Consider the following 20,033-nt stretch of genomic DNA (forward strand, 5'->3'; position numbering starts at 1 on the left):
ATATAGAGTATGTCCTCTAATTCAATATATACAAGTAGTTATGATTGATTGAAGTTGACCCAAGTTTTGACTCTCACTAAAACTTGAACGATAGGAAAACTTTCAACTTGTACTTGAGTTAGGGTACTTCTATGATCTATATTCATGCTCAAATAGATTCCTACACTACATAATTGATTAACACACTAAATTTACATAGGATTCGAGGCTTTTGAAATGTCTACGCATATGAATGATGGATTTTCATTCTAGTCCAAAATGTGGGGTATATACAGAAATTTTAGAAAAAATAGAAGATCTAGAAATTAAAGAAAAAGAAAAAGCAATTACTAAAAAATTAGAAGAAACAAACACAGAAGTAAATACTTTTGATACAAAAGAAGACAAAAACATAATATCTAGTACATCAGAAATAAGAAAATCAAAATATAGTTACAAAAATAAGTACAACCCAAAAAATGAATATAGATGGACACCAAAATAAATAGTTAATAAAAATTACAACTTCTTAGATTTAGACTGTGTAATAGACACAAATAAGATGATACAATTATGAGTAGGATATATATCAAAATGATTACTAGATAATAGCATAGACACAACAGATACACCAATAGAACTATATTTAGCGGATGATACGATCGTAAAATCTATAGAAAAAAAGTATAATAAGTGCAAATTATTCAGTACCAATAACAGATAAAAATATAGATAAGTAATTAGTACTATATTGGAAAATATCAGGAATAGAGTTAACTCCAGGAAGTAAAATATTTACAGCAAGATGTAAAAATTTATATGTATTAACAACAAAGCAAAAAATAACTGGAAAAAATAAAATAAATAAAATACAAATAGAAAGCTCTTTTGAGCAATTTGTAAAAATAATAGATAATAATGATTATAGCTACCAAAATATAGATATAGAAGAAGATTTAGAAATCGTAAATGAAAGAATAGGAACATCAAGAAGAATATCTTATGAAAAAGCAGAACCATAAAAAATAATAGCATATGAGATAACTCCAAAACCTAACCTAACTCAATATTATATAATAGGAACAATAGATGAAAAAGAATATTTAATAATAATAAACACAGGACAGGAAGATAATTATATAATGAAATACTTAGTAAAAGCTGAAAAAATTAAAACAAATAATGATAAATTTCCAAACTTACCAAGATACCTAATAATTATTAAAAATATGACTGAGAAAGAAATTATAATAGGAGTCAGAAAGATAAAAATTGAATTTGAAGTAAAAGAAGCAATACAAAAAGCAGATATAACATTAGGAATAAAATGGTTGGAACAAGTAAAACCATACAATATAGAACATACCCAATTAACCATAACGTATAATAAAGAAAAATTGTTAATAAAACGAGCTTTAATATGAAAATATTTGTACTCATGAAGATAATAGTAGAAGGATATTATAATAGATATTATACGCCAATGATAGATACAGGAGCAGAAGTCAATTTATGTAGATATATTTGTTTACCAGAAAGTAAATGGGATAAGCTAAAAACACCAATTGTAGTTAAAGGATTTAATAATGAAGGAAGTCTAATTACATATAAAGCTAGGAATGTAAAAATAAAAATATGGGATAAAATATTAAAAACAAAAGAAATTTATAATTACAAACTAACATCAAAAGATATGCTTTTAGGAATGTCATTCTTAGATAAACTATATCCACACATAATAACTAAAACACACTGGTGGTTTACAACACTATGTTAACAAAAGGTAAGAGCAAAAAGAGTTATTAATAAAATAAGAAAGAAAACATATTGGATAAAAGAAAGTGAAAACATTACACAAAAATTAGAAAATATAAAAACTACTGAAGACACAATAGAATTAATCATATTCTCAATAAATAAGGAAGAAATGACCATATTTTCAATAGATAAGGTAGAAATAATTAAGAATATATTAAAGCAACTGTATAATGAAGATCCACTAAAAGGATGGAAAAAACATAAAGCTACTATAAAAATTGAGTTAATAAATAAGGATAGTACAATAACCCAAAAACCACTAACATATAATTTTGATGATCTAAAAGAATTTGAAATGCATATAAATGAACTATTAGAAAAACAATATATAGAAAAAAAGTAATAGCAAATACACTAGCCCAGCATTTATAGTAACTAAATATAGTGAACAAAAAATAGAAAAAAGTATAATGGTTATTGACTATAGGAATCTAAATGCAAAAACTATAACATATAATTACCCAATACCAAACAAAATACTAAAATACAACAAATACAAGGATATAATTATTTTAGTAAATTTGATTATAAATCAGGATTTTACCATTTAAAACTAGAAGAATCTAAAAAGCTAATTGCATTTACAGTGTTGCAAGGATTTTATGAATGGAATGTGTTACTATTTGGATATAAAAATGCACCAGGTAAGTATCAACATTTTATGAATAATTATTTTAAACAACTACCTAACTGTATAGTATATATAGACGATATATTACTATATTCGAAAACTAAACATGAACACCTAAAGTTATTAGAACAATTTACAAATATAATAAAAAATTCAGGAATAAGCCTAAGTGAGAAAAAGGCAGAAATAATGAAAAACCAGATAGAATTCTTAGGAATACAAATAGATAAAAACGGAGTAAAGATGCAATAAAATATAGTACAAAAAATAATAAATTCAAAAGAAGAATTAGATACAAAAAAGAAATTACAATCATTTTTAGGATTAGTAAACCAGGTAAGAGCATATTTACCAAAACTAGCAGAGAATTTAAAACCATTACAAAAAAAAATTAAAAAAGGATGTAGAATACAACTATAGTGAAGAAGATAAAAAAAAGTACAAAAAATAAAAATACTTTGTAAAAAACTACCTAAATTACATTTTCAGATGAAAATAAGAATTTTACATATATAGTAGAAGTACATGCAAGTGAGTATAGCTATGGTGGAGTACTCAAATACAGGTATGAAAACGAAAAAATAGAACATCATTGTAGATATTATTCAGGACATTTAATGAAATTGAAGTAAAATGAGAAATAAATAGGAAAGAATTATGTTCATTATATAAATGTTTATTAGCATTTGAACCATATATTGTATATAACAAATTTATTGTATGAACAAATAATACACAGGTACGATAGTGGCTAACTAAGAAAATACAAAATTCAGTTACAACAAAAGAAATACGGAGATTGGTATTAAATATATTGAACTTTACATTTACATTTGAAATAATTAATACTAACAAGAATATTATTGTAGATTACATATCAAGACAAAGCTACACAGATTGATATAATAGAAAATGATACACTAGAAGAAATACTCAAACCCTAACTACCCTTTCAATGAAAGTGGACACTATAGGCAATGAGGTAGAAAAGCTAAAGGCTAATGAAGGTAAACTGAAGTCTAAAGCTACAAGTCAGCCGCATGACTATGAAAAAGCAGAGCTATGTCGATCAGAAGACATCAAAAATCTAGAGCTAAAAGGAGATGTTGGGACACTCCATAAAACCCATAACCTTTATCAATCTACATCTGCAGGTACAAGAAAAGGATTTAGCAAACAATGATTGAATCTAAACAAAATATTTGATAAACCATTTATACCAAAAATACAAAAAGACCCTTTATTCGTACCCCCACAAACTACCATATATCTAGAAAGTCTTAACCAAGACAAAAGTCCTATAACCATATAACCAGGTCATATATAGAAAATATCCACAAGATATGAACTTATTTAAATCTTAAATCCAGAGCTATAAATATTCAAGAACCAAACACAGACTATATAACCCAAAAATTACAAGGATTCAACAATTTAATTGCAATACCAAAAACCAATCCAAACCTAGTTAGAACTTGTTTTAGTTACGGACTACTAAATACCGTATATACCCAAGATGGAAACGAATTAACAGCCATACCAGAGATATACAGAGCATTCACCATTTACAAAAAAATAACCAAAGGAAACCTATTTTTTATAAAGTTTTATACTGCACCAGCAGAGATATTATATGATGAAATTAAACTAGTTATACAGGTTGTAAAGATCAGATTAACCAGAGATATGATTATACCAGAAGATATTGGATAACAACCAGAAATACCTAAGGTAGAAATACCAAATTTCTACGCAAATAAATGAGTTATTGGGATATTTACGATTATTCAAGAGCTAGCAAATAATTATCTTAATAGAAACCCTATATGGAGCTACTATTCGCGAGACTAGCAAATGATCTATTCAAATTCAAGAGAGCTACGACAGTCAGATATGGAAGAATTCCAAAAATGGATAATGACATTACTCTATCCAGAAAGACAACCGACTGCAAGATCAATTAAAAAGGAATTTATTTTAGAAGAGCTATTAACAAGATATTACAAATTAATAGGTCATAAATATCCAGATCATTTATGTTCGAGATGTAATAGAGAAGATAATATTATCCCAGAAGTCCAATTAGAATAAAGGATAAAAATTAATCAAGGTAGGTACAAAATAAAAATAGATACAATAAACGAAGAAAAATCAACCAAGAAGATAAGGATCCAGCTGGAAGATAGACAACATGAGATAAGGAAATTGACATAAAGCAGAAAGCGACATAAAGAAGGACGGTCCAATAAAAAGATAAAGGAGAAGACAAGAAGAAAGCTACATGTAAATTATTTTTGTATTTTAGTGAAAAGTTAGGTTTACTTTTTGACTTTTAAGATGTAAATTATTGTATAGCCATTATTAGTTTTTGACTTTTTCGACAAGTGTAGAATATGAATAGTTTTAGGATTTTCATTTTGTAGATTATAAATAGAAAAGCCGTTGGCAATCTAAGGCAAGACTTTCTACACGGAAAGCAAGCCTCCTTGTACACAACCAAAATTTTCTTAAATATTCAATAAAGATATTCAGTTTTATAATCAGCTATGGAAAATCAAAGCCCAGAATCATCAAATCTACAAAAATAGGTATTTTCATTTATAATTATGAATAGCTAAATTCATAAATTTCTGACAATCATGATATAATAAAATAAGTTCATGTTAGTTACTATATAGTAGAATTATTTGAAGGATAATATGTTTTGAAGTTTATTAGCAAAGAAGAAAAAGAGAAAAATTCCCAGAACTATGCCATCCTAAAGGTGAAACCAGTAAGGCAGAGAAGCCGTGATAGGGTAGTAACCAGAGTTGAGGCGATGTTTAGGGAAGAAGTATTCAAACGTTCCATGCTAATAGTGACAGAGGAGCATAATTATCTAAGGATAATCTAGTACATAGTGATCTAAGATGATCATATTTTTTTATGTATATGATTGAAGGGAATATTTTGAAATAAGCATCATATGAAATAAAATGACTAACTACTTATCGGATGAAATGATAGATAGGGTCAAGATACTTATTTTGTATATACTTAAGGATATAGAAATAATAGATATAAGAAAAATCATATGGGAAAAGATACTTGATTTTGAAGATGAGTTACTAAATACTGAATGGATAGAACACGAGTTAGAAAATGTAGATTTTGATGGTAGATATTATTATTCAGATTGGTATTACTCAGACTAAAATGATAAATTATGAATACTTAGAATATTGGAGGAGAGATATGGAGCAAATAAGATTGGTAGAAATACTTATGAAAAAGATCTGCTTGACTACATAAAAACTAGAAATATGGAACATATAGTATACCTTAAAAGTAATATAGAAGAATTAATAAGGTTAAAACAAATAACTAAAGAATGCTATGACATAGCATTTCAACACACATGATAGAAGCAGTATCCAAGTTAATTGGTATTTATCTAACAGATATTGGTCTATATCTATATTTATATATTATGAAAAAATATAATCCAAGTACACCCCCTACCCCCCAAAAAAAATAAAAATAAAATTGGTATGGTTAAAAGTAAGAATAGTATTTTCTAATTTAGGAAGAAGATATAAGAAAATAGGTGAACATTTATATTTAATGTTAGAAAAAGAAGAATTAAAATTAGAAGATAAACTAACAGCTATGGTAAGAATAACAAAAGAAAATGAAGAAATAGACAGGAAAAAAGAAATAGAAAATATAAAACAACAAACTACGGATGAAATACGAAAAATAGAAGAAATAAAAAATAATAGGATTACTGAGTTAGAAAAAGAATTACAAATACTAAAAGATCTATATGAAAAAATACAAAGAGAAAAGGCCTTCCAGGTGGATGTTTATATTTTGGTGGTAACACAACTTCGTCCATAACTTCTCGTGGCACAATCCAGTCCTTATCGGGCATTGGAAATATCGATTCTTGATACATCTTCCTTAATGTTTAGGATAGTAAAACTCAGAGCAATAAGACTTCATATCAACTACACGCTTTCTTTTTAGAACTGCAATCGCGTGTTCACAAGTTATCTCGTCCAATTGGAATCTCCCACAACTGCAAGTCCTTCTATCAAGACATACAATGTACTTACTTCCGTCATCGTAAACCGAATACACATATGTTGATGAATCACTAACCTACAATATTAATTGTAATATGTTAATACACACACACACACACATATATATATATCGATCTTTTGTATAATATTTTTATATCACTTCAAACAAAATAATTGATGCATTTACTGTAACATTTTTCAAAACAAGATTATAAAACAAATAGCCTCTTCTACCATCAATCAAATATTATATAGTATGTCAAACAAAAATAAACATCTAAACTAACCTTAAGCCTTGAAGATTCTGAAGTATTTAGCTGAAGAATTCCTTCGAATCTACTACCAAGTGACGTGTTTGTATAAGATGCTCTTTCTCTATTCTTGCAGTTCCACTTTCCAAATAATTTTCTAGCCTGCTCTAGAAATTCGATTATCGGCAACTCACGTGCTAACTTCAGTTTACCATTTATACACTCTGCTATATTTGAAGTCATCGTCCTACCTCTGTTAACAGGTGCATACACGTGTGCCCACATTTCAAATCCTGCATTCTCAAGATAAGACTTTATCCTCTGATTAATCTTCCCAACTTGATTAAAAAAATCAAAATCATCTTTACGGTATGCCTTGTCCATAGCTTAGTAAATATCGCTAAGTCTATCTTTACTCTTCCTAAAGTTTGAGCAAAAATTCTTCCACAAATGCCAAATGTAGGCAAGATGTGACACATTCAGATATACAATGTCGACAACCTTTATTATTCTTTCATGACGATCGGACACACCACACATACAGTTGCGCTCTCCAAAAGCAATTCTGAAATTTTTGAAAAACCAAGTCCATGAATTGTCATTTTCACTATCAACCACACCATACGCTATCGGAAGAAGGCGTCCTACAATTTTGATAATAAAAAAACTCACGACACTGATACAAGTACACAATTTATCAAACAAAAAAAATATAAGAGATAAAAAAGATTATTATCTGAATAACATCATAGAATAACTATATGTAAAAGTAAAATTTAATTACCTACTCCATCAAGCATGCTTGTGGAAACAAATGTACCTTTATATGCTCTACTCAAATGCGCACCATCAACAACAACTACAGTCCTGTAATACTCGAATCCAATCTTCAAAGGTTGCAACGCAATGAAAAAATACATGAATTTATTATCCTCTGCTTTATGCATTCTAATATGTGAACCAGGATATACAGAATTTAACATGTATGCATATCTAACCATTTGTCGATAACCATCCACATGTTTCTCCCTTATCATCTCAATCACACGTTCTTTAGCCCTCCAAGTCTTCTGATAGTTAATGTCTACACCAAAAGCATTTTTAATATCTTCGATTATTATTCAAAGTGTGTATTCTATTGTAATTTACAAGTTTTAGAGCAGTAAAAATACTAACAAACCCAACTATAGCTTAAAGTTGAGTAAAAACTTGATCTTTTAACGGACATGTGTGGACATTTTAGAAAGCTCTAACTTTAAAAAGTTCAGTCCCCTGCTGACATGATGCTTTAAATATCCAAACACAATCCTCCGAATGGAATCGTAGGACATAGTTGAATCAATGAAAAAAACACTTCAAATATTTTTCCTTCACTTACTGCCAAAAAATAGATTAATAGATACATAAACCACAAAAAATTGTACAACATATATCTAATATAAAACTATTATGTTTGCTTCGTATGTTGATATAGATAAAACTAAAACACAACGAGATGCATAATTAAACATAAATATATAAACTGAGATGCAAGATGATCAAAATGTATCTTTAGCATACAAAAATATATCTTAGCTTTATTAGTCTACTGTCAAAAATTTATGTGAAACAATAATCAACAAATCTTAGATACAAAATTAAATAAAGGTGCAGATTATTAACGACAACTGATACATAAAGAACCATAACATACCTTTTCTTGTCTGATCTTTTAGCATAGAAATTGAAGAAATGCTCAATTGCAAATCTTGCCATAACCGAAATTAGAGTACCCTTATCCTTATAGATTTGTCCAACCTTAACATCACTATGTTTACAGTCAATCATGATCTTGTTCCCCTTCCTATCCAACAAAGGCAAAGGAGCAGATGATCAGGTTTGTAACTAATTAATTTCACAACTTTTTCTGATGGACTTTCCAAACACATTATTGCTCCCACATTCCCATCCAACAGTAATTAACTTGTATACTTATATAATGTAGTGAAGATGAGTGGATAGATTCCAGAACCACGCTCAGTTTTCTTAATTTTGATATACAGCTTCACACACATTTCGTTACGAATTAACAATGGACAAACATTTCCTTCAAGAATGTAACGAGTCTCAATTTTTTTCCTGGTTTTATCTATTTCCAATTCTTCGACAATTGTTGCAATCAGTTTTTCATAAGTTACATGTTCACTTATCATAATTCCATCGCTCTTATATCCCACAGAGTTGATTACGTCAACCCAAACACCAGATGAGATTATGTTAATTACGTCAACCCAAACAATTCTTTTTTAATGCTAGGTTATTCGTTACATCCCTTAAAACATGCTAGTTAGTTTGATTAAAACATGTATCCATAATATGTATCTAAGTTAATTAACTTATTTCTTCAATGGTCAAAAGTTAGGATTTTATGAGATTTATAAAAAAGATGAGATTTTTTGTAAATACTGGTAAACATGTCGTTATATATGTAACTTTTATGGAAAATTACTTGAATAAACAACTTAAGTTTTTAAACTACTAAAAATCCCCCCACTTCTAAAATATTACTTAAATCCCAATATTTACCACTTTTTGGTAAAGTTGAGATACAAGTTTTAACCTCCTACTAAGAAGTGGATTGTGTGCCAAAAAATAATCCATTTATCCTCTCTGTACACCGTTGAATCATGGGTGGTTTCTAATCTAATTTCTCCATCTAATTCAAAAATTTCAAGTAAGGTAATTTTCCCCCATAAAATTAGCTTCAATTTCTTCTATTCCCTTTTTACTTTTTTTTTTTCAAAAAAAATATTTTGCGCAAGTAAAGTAGTCTAAAATTTTGAGTGTTTTGGTTGAGTGATTTCTTTGATTATACCTTTTTAGATTTTATTTTTTGAATTACCATTATGAATAGAGATTCTGGACCTTCGTTTAGTCTTGGGTTTTCTCAGCTAGAAAGTATCAAAGAATCTCAACAACTTGTAAACTTCGTTCTTAGAAATATTGGCTATGACTTTGTTGGTTTTGATGAAAATAGGTTAAAACATAGAAACGATCCCCAAACTGTGAAGAAATTACGGCAAAAACATGCTAAGAAGGACAAGAAAAAAGAAACTGGTTCTAAGAAAAGAGGATCCAACAGTTCTGCAAGTAAAGCTCCCGCCAAGAGAAGAAGAATTGTCAAAGCAATTTGCAGAGATGAGCTTTCTAAGGTAATTGCATTTTTATATCTGTTGAATACTAGGCCGAGATACATATTTTGACTTGGATGATACGTTTAGAAATTCATTGTTTATCTGATTCTTTATTGCCAATTTTATATGTATCTTGTATTTTTTTATAATGAAATTAATATAACAAAAGATACAGGTTTATAAGTACATAGACACATGTTATGTTGACTTGTATCTGTGAGTTATTGTTAATGCTTTGATATGTATCTATTGTTTTTAAATTTTACTAAAAGTCTTATTATAAGAGATACAAGTTATAACTTCATAGATACATGTTGTGTTAACTTGTATCTATGACTTACTGTTAATGTCTTGAAATGTATCTAGTGTTGTATAATTGTTATTGAAAGTTGTATTACAAAAGATAAAAGTTTATAACTACATACATATATCTTGTATTAAATTGTATCTAAATTATGATGTTCTTAGAATTTTTGTCTATATTGTAGTGTCTAAATGTAGATTTGTTGCATCTCAACTAATTTTATCTTTATTGTAATTTGTTTTTGTTTTTAGGAATTGAGTTACGTTATTATGAAATTCCAACTCATCCTCTTAGATTTGTAAGTTCATGCAATTTAAGATTTAAGGATGAAATTAAAGAAGTTGTCGGCCAAGAAGTTTTACACTTGTTTGAGAAGACTATTTTTGGATGTTATCTCAACATGTAACACCCCGAATCTATACCTCGGATGCTACACAGTGCTTATAACCCCAAGGGACCACAAGCTAACCCATGACGGATATATGCTATGAGTACTGAATCATAATGCTGTAATAATGTGGAAAATAGGCTGAAATGCCATAAGGTTCAAAATTTGAATACTGATAAAGAATATCAATATAATAATAATTTGCAAAACTGAATAATATCTGATAATCTAGTATTAAAAGCCTCTAACTGAACTGTCTAAAAGTGGAGTTGATGGGACAATCCCCTAGCTAACTCCGACTACTAAAATATTAAAGCTACTGAAATAAAGACATATCCTCAATAGGTAAGGACTCACTACTAAATCTGATACTGCTGGCTGAATCTGTATATGCGTAGTCGGGAATCTGAGTATCCAAACCTATGATATAAGACATCATAGAGCAAAGAGAAAGTATGCGTCAGTACATGGAATGTACTGGTATGCTAGATGAGGTAAGGCTGAATTCAAGGATTTATATGCATGAACAATAATTGACTAAATGATACATGGATAACTGAAACTGCTATAAATACTGAGTATGCAATACTTTACATATACGTGTATACTGTAACTGAACTTTTATTGAAGCTGAGTTCTAAGTTTTGATAAGTGAGTAACTGATATCTAAAATTACTAATAACTAAGTTACTGACACTGATTGACTATATCTAACTGTCCTGATTCTATAGAACTGAACTGAGTTCTATATTGAGACTAGAACTGAGACTGTGGGAGGTAATCATCTAACCGACATGGCTCTTTCTGAATTGATTGGGGTCCAACTTGTAACCCCAGTTGGAAAAGTGTCAGTACCGTGCCATGGGTAAAGATAAGTTGTTGAGTTACCCTCATCTAGCAGGAACTATAATGAGAATAATGGAACCCTCAGCTGGCAGGTTGATATACCTCATCAACACTCAACTGGAAGGTTGATGTCTCAACCTACGCTGGATACGTAGTTCTAGAACATAAGGACTGCTTCTAAGGATCACACCCTCTACTGGCAGGTGAGCCCCCACCCTTGGATTCACTCGATGTTGAATCCTACTCCTAACTGAATAGATACTGAACTAATTATACTGAGCTGAAGTAGACTAATACTGAGTTCTATAACTGACTGAGTTCACTGAGTTCTGTTAACTGGCTTAGTACTACTATTTCGTGTCATAACTGGGACTATTCTATAACTATTGTAGCTCTAGGTAACAACTAGATTTTCAGGTATTGAATACTCCCAGGACTCAATAGCATGAAAGTCAAGCATAACATAATCTTGAAAAGCATAGCAATGTCCACTTGTTCATAATTCATTAATAGAGACATTTTATCAAACACTTGTAGAGCATAAACTTGTACATATGCTAGCATGTCATGATTACACTATTTAATTCAGATGGACATTCTATTATCCACATGGAGAGCACAACTTAATGCATATAATCATGGGAAGTATGTAAACATTGTAACTACAACACAGAAACTTGCAAATTCAAGGACTATAACATGGGAACTATGCAATTCAACATACATGCTATTTCAATTTCATGGAATCTATAATTAATCATGGATTGAAACTCAATTAATATCATGAATATGAATACAATCCAATTTCAAGTATGTAAATAATGAATCAATCATCTTGTAGTTATAAAAATGGATTCTTGGACTCTATGGGTGTAAGGAACCCATAGATGAACACCTAACATACCTGAATTGATAAGTTCTTGTAGTTCTTGGTGAGTTTCTTGAGATTTGCTCTTGGTTGCTTGAAGATTAGGGTTTGCTAATTGAACGAGAGCTTGTTGATTTTGTGGGAAAAGTTAATAAATAATGGGTTTTAAAATGTTTTTAGGGATTAAATCCCATATCTGGGGGTTTTAAAATCATGGGAAAAGACTAGTTTAACCCTGGTTGAAACTTTTAATTTATGTTAAAATTTTTCAACCCGGGCCCTTGGCGCGATGTGGTGCTATCATGCCGTGTCACTGGAAATTGACAACTGGTAAATTGGCTAGTGGCGCGACGTGGTGGAATCACATTGTCATACTAGATACGAATTTGGGACTCATCGTGATGCAGTGAAATCGCGTAACTTCACTGGAAAAAAGGACAATTGTGAACTGGGTCTATGGCGTTACGCGCCATTATCGCGGAGCAACACTAGAATTTCACAACTGCCATTTGGCTGGCTTCCACGATGCGGTGAAGTATCTGTTGGCACACTGCTTTACCAAATATGCTATAACTCTTTACCCGGGTATCGAATTTGGGCGAATTTTATATCATTGGAAAGCTGACTGAATTTCCCATGCAATGGTAAGCTCTAAACTAAAAAATAATGAGTATTTTGAAAAATTTGTATAGAATAACTCATGTACTGAGAGTTAAATTAAGCTAGGGAAATACGAGGTATTACAATATCTCTCCCTTGGGAACATTCATCCTCGAATGAGACTGATTAAGTTAAGAAACACTGATAGACTAAGTTTTTACATAGAACATGAATATCTAATTCATGGAATATATGACTGAAACTACTGATAAGCTGAGTTTTCATGCTGAATTTGCATATCTGATGCATGAGTACATGGCTAAACTGATTAATGAATGCATGACTGAATATGCAACAGTAAAGAATACCAAGTTTATAACTGTAAGTAAACATGGAACTTAGTAAATCTATGGAAGACTCTTACCTTAAGTTGAATCTGAATTTGCAGAGAAGAGATGAGGATACTGGGTTCGCATATCTGCTTCTTCTTCCCAAGTAGCTCTCTCAATGGACTAATTCCACCAAAGAACTTTGACCAAGGGAACTTCTTTGTTCCTCAGTCTGCGAATCTAATGATCGAGGATCCAGACTGGAACCTCTTTAAAAGAGAGATTATTCTAAATATTTACGCCCTATAAAGGAACTATGACTACTGGGTCACCAATGCATTTCTTTAGCAAGGAGACGTGGAACACTGGATGTACAAAAGCTAGATATGAAGGCAACTCAAGCTCGTAAGCTACCTTTCTGAAATGACTAGGAATTCTGTAAGGATTGACATATCAAGGACTGAGCTTTCCCTTCTTGCCGAACCTCTTTACCCCCTTCATGGGAGAAATTTTTAAGAATAATTATCACTAATATCAAGCTTGAGATCTTTTCTCCCCACATCTGCGTATGACTTTTATCGGCCCTGGGCAGCCCTAAGACTTTCCCTGATCAACTGAACCTTCTATAAGGAATCAAACACTAAGTCAGGCCCTACTACTACGACTTCACCCGCCTCAACCAACCAATTAGAGTTTTGCATATCCTATCATAAAAAGCCTTAAACAGAGCCATCTGAATACTGGAATAGTAACTGTTATAATATATGAATTCGATAAAAGAAAAGTGGTCATCCAAACTACCTTTAAAATCAACAACACAGGCACTTAAAATATCTTTTAGAGTCTGAATAGTCCTTTCTGCTTGACCATCTGTCTGAGGGTGGAAGGCTGTACTGAGGTGAACTTAGGTACCAAGACCTTTTTAGAATGCTTTACAGAAGTGAGAGGTAAAATAGGTACCTCTATATGAGATGATAGAAATTGGAACTCTGTGTAACTTGAACAACACTCTGATATAGAGTTTGGCGTAGTCCTCAAATAAATAGGAAGTATGAACTGGCAAGAAGTGAGCTGATTTGGTCATCCTGTCTACAATGACCCAAATAGAATCACGCTGATGATGAGTACAAGGCAATCCTATCACAAAGTCCATATTCACTTCTTTCCATTTCCATATGGGAATATTGAACTCCTACAAGGACCTACTAGGTTTCTGGTGCTCAATCTTAACCTGCTGACACGTTGAGCACTTAGCTACAAACTCCATAATATCTCTCTTCATCCTACTCTACCAATAGACCTCCCATAAATTACGATACATCTTAGTGTCCCCTGGATGAATAGAGTAATGCGTATCGTGTATTTCTGTAAGAATTCATTGCCTCAAGTCATCTACACCTAGCACGCATAGCCAACCCTGGAAATGCAACACACCATCTCCCTCTTGGGAGAAAACCTCTACTTTATAACCTCTGACTAACTCTTTCAACTTAATAAGGATGGGATTTCTATCCTGCTTTTCCTTTACATCAAAAACCAGAGATAATTCTGAACTATTCTGCACCCATACAGTACCTTATGTTGAATCGACTAAGTGGACACCTAGTCAGGAAAGCTGATGAACTTCCCGAGCTAACTTCTTCTTACCATTCTCAAAATGAGCCATACTACCCATAGACAACCTACTGAGAGCATCTGCCACTACATTGGCCTTGCCCGGGTGATACAAAATACTCATGTTATAATCTTTTAGTAATTCTAACCACCTCTTCTGATGTAGATTCAAATCTTTATGATAAAATACATACTGGAGGCTCTTGTGATATGTGAACACATCCACATGCACCCCATATAAATAGTGACTCCAAATATTTAAGGCAAACACTATAGCTGCTAACTCAAGATCATGGGTAGGGTAATCCTTCTAATGGGGATTAAGCTATCTAGAAGTGTAGGCTATAACCTTACCTCTCTACATGAGGACATAAACTAAACCTACTCTGGATGCATCATACTACAGAACAAACCCATCTAAACCATCTGGTAGAGTTAAAACTAGGCATAAGGTGAGTCGAGTCTTTAACTCCTGAAAACTCTTCTTGTAAGAATCTGACCATCGGAACTTGACTTTATTCTGAGTCAATCTGGACATGGGGGATGCAATAGATGAAACCCCTTCAACGAACCGATGGTAATATCTATCTAAACCTAAGAAACTCCTGATATTTGATGGAGAAATAGGTCTAGGCCAGTTACTCACTACTTCAGTCTTTTGAGGATCAACTCTAACACCATAACTGAAAATAATATAACCAAGGAATGCTATTGACCTTAGCTAAAATTCACACTTACTGAATTTGGTGAACAACTGATGAGCTTTGAGAGTCTGAAGTACGATTCTAAGATGATCTGCGTGATCATTCTCACTATGGGAATAGATAAGTATGTCATCGATGAAGACTATAACGAACATGTCCAAGTACTACTTGAACACGCGATTCATTAAGTCCATGAAATCTGATAGGGCATTAGTAAGACCAAAGACATGACTAGAAATTTGAAGTGACCATACTGAGTTCGGAAAGCTACTTTCAGAATGTCACATTCTCCAACCCTGAGCTGATGATAGCCTGATCTGAGGTCTATCTTAGAAAAGTAACTGACGCCCAAAAGTTGGTCAAACAAGTCATCGATTCTAGGAATTGGGTATTTATTCTTGACTATTAGTTTGTTCAACTGATGGTAGTCTATACACAATCTGAGGGAATCGTCTTTCTTATGCACGAATAAGATTGGTGCACCCTATGGGGAAATGTTAGGTCTGATGAACCCCTTATCTAATAGTTTCTTTAACTATTCTTTTAACTCTCTAAGTTTATCTGGTGCCATTCTATATAGTGGAATAGATATAGGCTGAGTGTCTGGAAGAAGGTCTATTTTGAAGTCGATTTACCTTATGGGAGAACTCCAAGAAGATCTTCAGGAAACACATCAGAGAATTCATTACCAAAACTAAATCAAGATTGGGAGTCTCTAAACTAGATTCTTTCACTCACACAAGATGATAAACGCATCCCTTGGATATCATTTTTCTCACTCTAAGTTATGAAATCAACTGACCCTTCAGCGTTGGGGTACTACCTCTTGATTCAAGGATTGATTCATTTGGAAACTAAAAATGAACAATTCTGTTCCTACAATGAACTGAGGCATAGCATGAATAGTGCCAATCTATGTCGAGAATGACATAACTTTTTGAGATATCATAATCGGATAGTTCTTGTATACCCATCAGGATATGATAGATTTACCCACTTGTGTAGAAACTTAGAAAGGCTCTTCTAGGATTTCTAGACTGACTCCGAAGTTAATGTCTATATAAGAAGTTGCGAAAGACAAAGAAGCTCCTGTATCTAGCAAGGAATAAAAATATAAATGGAAGACCTGTAACGTTCTAGTAACCACATCAGGAGAATTTTCCTGATCTTGTCTAGGTTGAAGTGCATAAAACCTATTTGGGCGTTGCCCACTGGTGGCACTGGAAGCGGCACCCTGGTGATTTAGGTGACCGAACTGAGCTGGGGACAATTATACTGACCCTGAGAACCTGGCTGAGGATAATCTCTGATTATATGGCCTGGCTTTCCACACCCAAAATAAACATCACTGCCAGCCCTGCAGATACTCTGATGATTTCTGTCGCATTTATATCATAGGGGATTTGTTTGAGCACTGCTGACACTACCCTGAGATTTAGAGCCTGGAGCTCTACCCTTGTTACCGTTTCTGAACTTAGGTACCGGAGCACTAGTGGAGGACGAAGTTGGAACCAAAGATTTTGGGAGAAATTGAGAACAATTACCACCCTTTAACTTAGGTTGAGTGAAATTGAAACTATCTGTTCTATCTTTCTTATTCTCTCTCGCTTTCTATTTTTTCGTATTCTTAGCTTCTTCTATCTGCTGAGCATGGACCATGAGCCTGGATATGTCCATATCCTTAATTAACATCATTGTTCTGCACTTCTTAACCATACTTTCTGGCACCCCAGACACAAACTTGCTCATTCTAAATCTTAGATTTTGTCAACAAGATTTCGTAGTTGCTTTTCCAAAATCCAATAACTGGCTCTACCTAATGTACCAACAAAACAAGTGCTGGAATGATGAGATATTTTCATAATGGACATCCAAATTCAAACTTTGTGACATCGTGAAAGTACATTTCCATTAGTATATTTATTTCAGACTGTATGATATGCATTTCGAATTTGTGATATCTACGATGATGTGTTATAGACTATCACATGAGGTTGTTACATTGACTACCTAAGTTAGAATAATTGTGTAAGCTAAAGATCATGCAATATTAACTTGTATTTGTCAAATCTTGATGATGTCCTGACAGTAAAGATATTTTTGGTATGTTTTTGCCTGAATGTATTTTGTATTAGATACATAACAACAAAACATGTATCATTCTATATGAATATGTATCTTGTTCATTTTTTTCTATTTCAATTTCCTGTATTTTCCCTCTAATTACCTTAGATATATAAAGAATTTAATCTATATCTCTTTTAGTTTTAATCATTACAGTTGCCTGCTCTAATATGTATTCCATTTTATTGTATTTTGAATAGTATGTGGATGTCATCATGTACCACTTGTGGAAGAAGTATAAGAACAAGAATTTTCCAATCAACAGATACACTATAGCAGATTGCTTTTTCAAAGTGTACATCGATAAGGCATATGTAAATTACTATAAAGCTGACGTTGGTAAGGATTTTGCAACTCAAGATGCGTCTGCAAAGACTGATGAGGTTGCTGATATGGAGATGTCATTGATTAACACCATCAAGGGGTTTAGTCCACGCGCAGGCCATCCTTGTCATCTGGTTAATGAGTTCTTTATACCCATTAACTGTGTTAGTGCCTTTCACTGGCTATTGACAGTCATTGATTTAAAGGATCAATGCATTCATGTGTACGATTCAATGACCTCTTCACGAAAAAGAACAAAAACAAGAGTGATTGAGAAGTTGGCTGTAATGATTCTGACTTACCTTCAGTATAGTGATTTTTTTAAGCAAAAGGTACCACCTAACTGGACTACATTGGCATCCTACAAAGGAAAGATCAAACGTGATCCATTTCAAGTGGAATACGTATCCGAGATAGCACAAAAAGATTTAGGAAGTTTGTAAGTATTACATTTCTTTTCGTTGTTTTCATTATCGTATACGTGTATATTGGTCTTTTTAATTAAATTAGTAATTGTTATGCAGGGATTGTGGTGTATTTGTAGTTTTCTATGTTGAGTATCTATGCAAGGGATTAGGCATTCCATCTTTGGGTATTGATTCTTAAGAACATCATCTGATATATGCTAGTCTTTTGTGCAAGTATGGATCTGAAAAAGCAGAGCATGACTATTTTAGTGAGAATGACGATCCACCAAGGCCAAGGAGAAAGCTTGCACAAAAAGAAACATACCGTGTTTTGAATATTCAGTAGTTGTTTATTTGTTATCTAATTGGATATTAAAAGCGTTGATGATGTTAGAAACTTTGATGATGAAAGTGATGTTTAGATAAACATATATTATTTTCTTTAATGATTAAATACTTATATTTTGTCATCCATTATAACGCAATGCTAAAGCATTTAAATATATATTTATGTTTTTTTATATGTTTTTCTTACACTTTTTACAGACATTGTATTAGATACATATTTTAAAATATTTTACAATTGTACGTATCTAAAATAAAGAAACATTTATTACAATATAATGGTACTAACCATCACAATATTGCATTATTGTATATATATAGCATTTTTTGTTCCTTCTAATACATGTTGTCTCTAACGTGCATAACAATTTATAGCAGAACTTAATAGAGCTAACTCTTAAAACTATTGACATATTAGAGTTTACAAGTGATACAAATTATTTAAACTCGTATCTATTATTTTATATGAGATATATCTATCATATTGTATGTGTCTATTATAAGGAAACATATTTTACTATATAATGACAGTAACCAACAAATTATTAAATTTTTATGTATCTGTAACTATTTTTTGTTTATCGGAATACATGTTTGACTATACCCTGCATAACAAATTAAAGCAGAACTTATATGACTACATCTTAATAATGCAAAAAAATTATATTTCACAATTGATACAAATTATTAAAACTTGTATCTATAAATTTATGGAAGATACATCCTATAAGAATGTGCAACTTTTCAATCACTTAATATGGCAGAATTACTAATATACAATTTAATAACATTGTCAGTTCAATATATCTTAATTTCTATCTGATGTGTAACTCCAAAATACATCATAAAAAATAGATATATAACAAATTAACAAAGGAACATAAAAGCTGTTTATTTTGGTAATTGTTAATCCTAAAAAATTTTAACAAAATCAGTAGTAACATCAATTAAAATGTTGAATCAAACAAATAAAAAATCCAGCAACAAGCAAAGAAACATTTCAACATTATTCATTAGACAATTACATGGTCACTCATCCTTTGGAAAAAAGTTGCAAGTATGTCTGTTGTGACCTTCATAACCACATCTCCCACAATAATTCCTACTGGATGTGATTGTTTCACTTGATTTCTTGTGCCTATTTTTCTTTGGCCTTCCAAGTGGATGTTTGTAGTTTGGTGGTAACACAACTTCGTCCATAACTTCTTGTGGCACAATCCAGTCCTTATTATCGGGCATTGGAAACTTCGATTCTTGATGC

General features: G+C 31.7%; 2 protein-coding genes across 2 annotated transcripts; one reads left to right on the forward strand and one right to left on the reverse strand.

Annotated features, from left to right (window-relative positions):
• Positions 1–4,875: 4,875 nt before the first annotated feature.
• LOC124898986 lies at positions 4,876–19,046 on the forward strand. Its single transcript, XM_047413334.1, has 4 exons — positions 4,876–5,016; positions 9,763–9,937; positions 17,897–18,459; positions 18,545–19,046. The coding sequence occupies exons 3-4, from the start codon at positions 17,912–17,914 to the stop codon at positions 18,624–18,626; spliced, it is 630 nt and encodes a 209-aa protein (XP_047269290.1). The 5' UTR covers positions 4,876–5,016; positions 9,763–9,937; positions 17,897–17,911; the 3' UTR covers positions 18,627–19,046.
• On the reverse strand, positions 6,371–7,130 carry LOC124898606. Its single transcript, XM_047412240.1, has 2 exons — positions 6,783–7,130; positions 6,371–6,571 (listed from the first exon to the last, which is right to left on the reverse strand). The coding sequence occupies exons 1-2, from the start codon at positions 7,128–7,130 to the stop codon at positions 6,371–6,373; spliced, it is 549 nt and encodes a 182-aa protein (XP_047268196.1).
• Positions 19,047–20,033: the final 987 nt, after the last annotated feature.

The sequence above is a fragment of the Capsicum annuum genome, chromosome 5 (assembly GCF_002878395.1).
Source record: "Capsicum annuum cultivar UCD-10X-F1 chromosome 5, UCD10Xv1.1, whole genome shotgun sequence".
NCBI lineage: Eukaryota > Viridiplantae > Streptophyta > Magnoliopsida > Solanales > Solanaceae > Capsicum > Capsicum annuum.

What these genes read in the sequence shown, in the direction of transcription:
- LOC124898606 (XM_047412240.1), bottom strand. Translation starts at nt 7,130, where the DNA reads ATGGACAAGGCATACCGTAAAGATGATTTTGATTTTTTTAATCAAGTT. An exon ending in CAGAATCTTCAAGGCTTAAG is followed by an intron (nt 6,572 to 6,782) that starts GTTAGTTTAGAT and finishes TTAATATTGTAG; the next exon opens with GTTAGTGATTCATCAACATA.
- LOC124898986 (XM_047413334.1), top strand. Translation starts at nt 17,912, where the DNA reads ATGTACCACTTGTGGAAGAAGTATAAGAACAAGAATTTTCCAATCAAC. An exon ending in CAAAAAGATTTAGGAAGTTT is followed by an intron (nt 18,460 to 18,544) that starts GTAAGTATTACA and finishes ATTGTTATGCAG; the next exon opens with GGATTGTGGTGTATTTGTAG.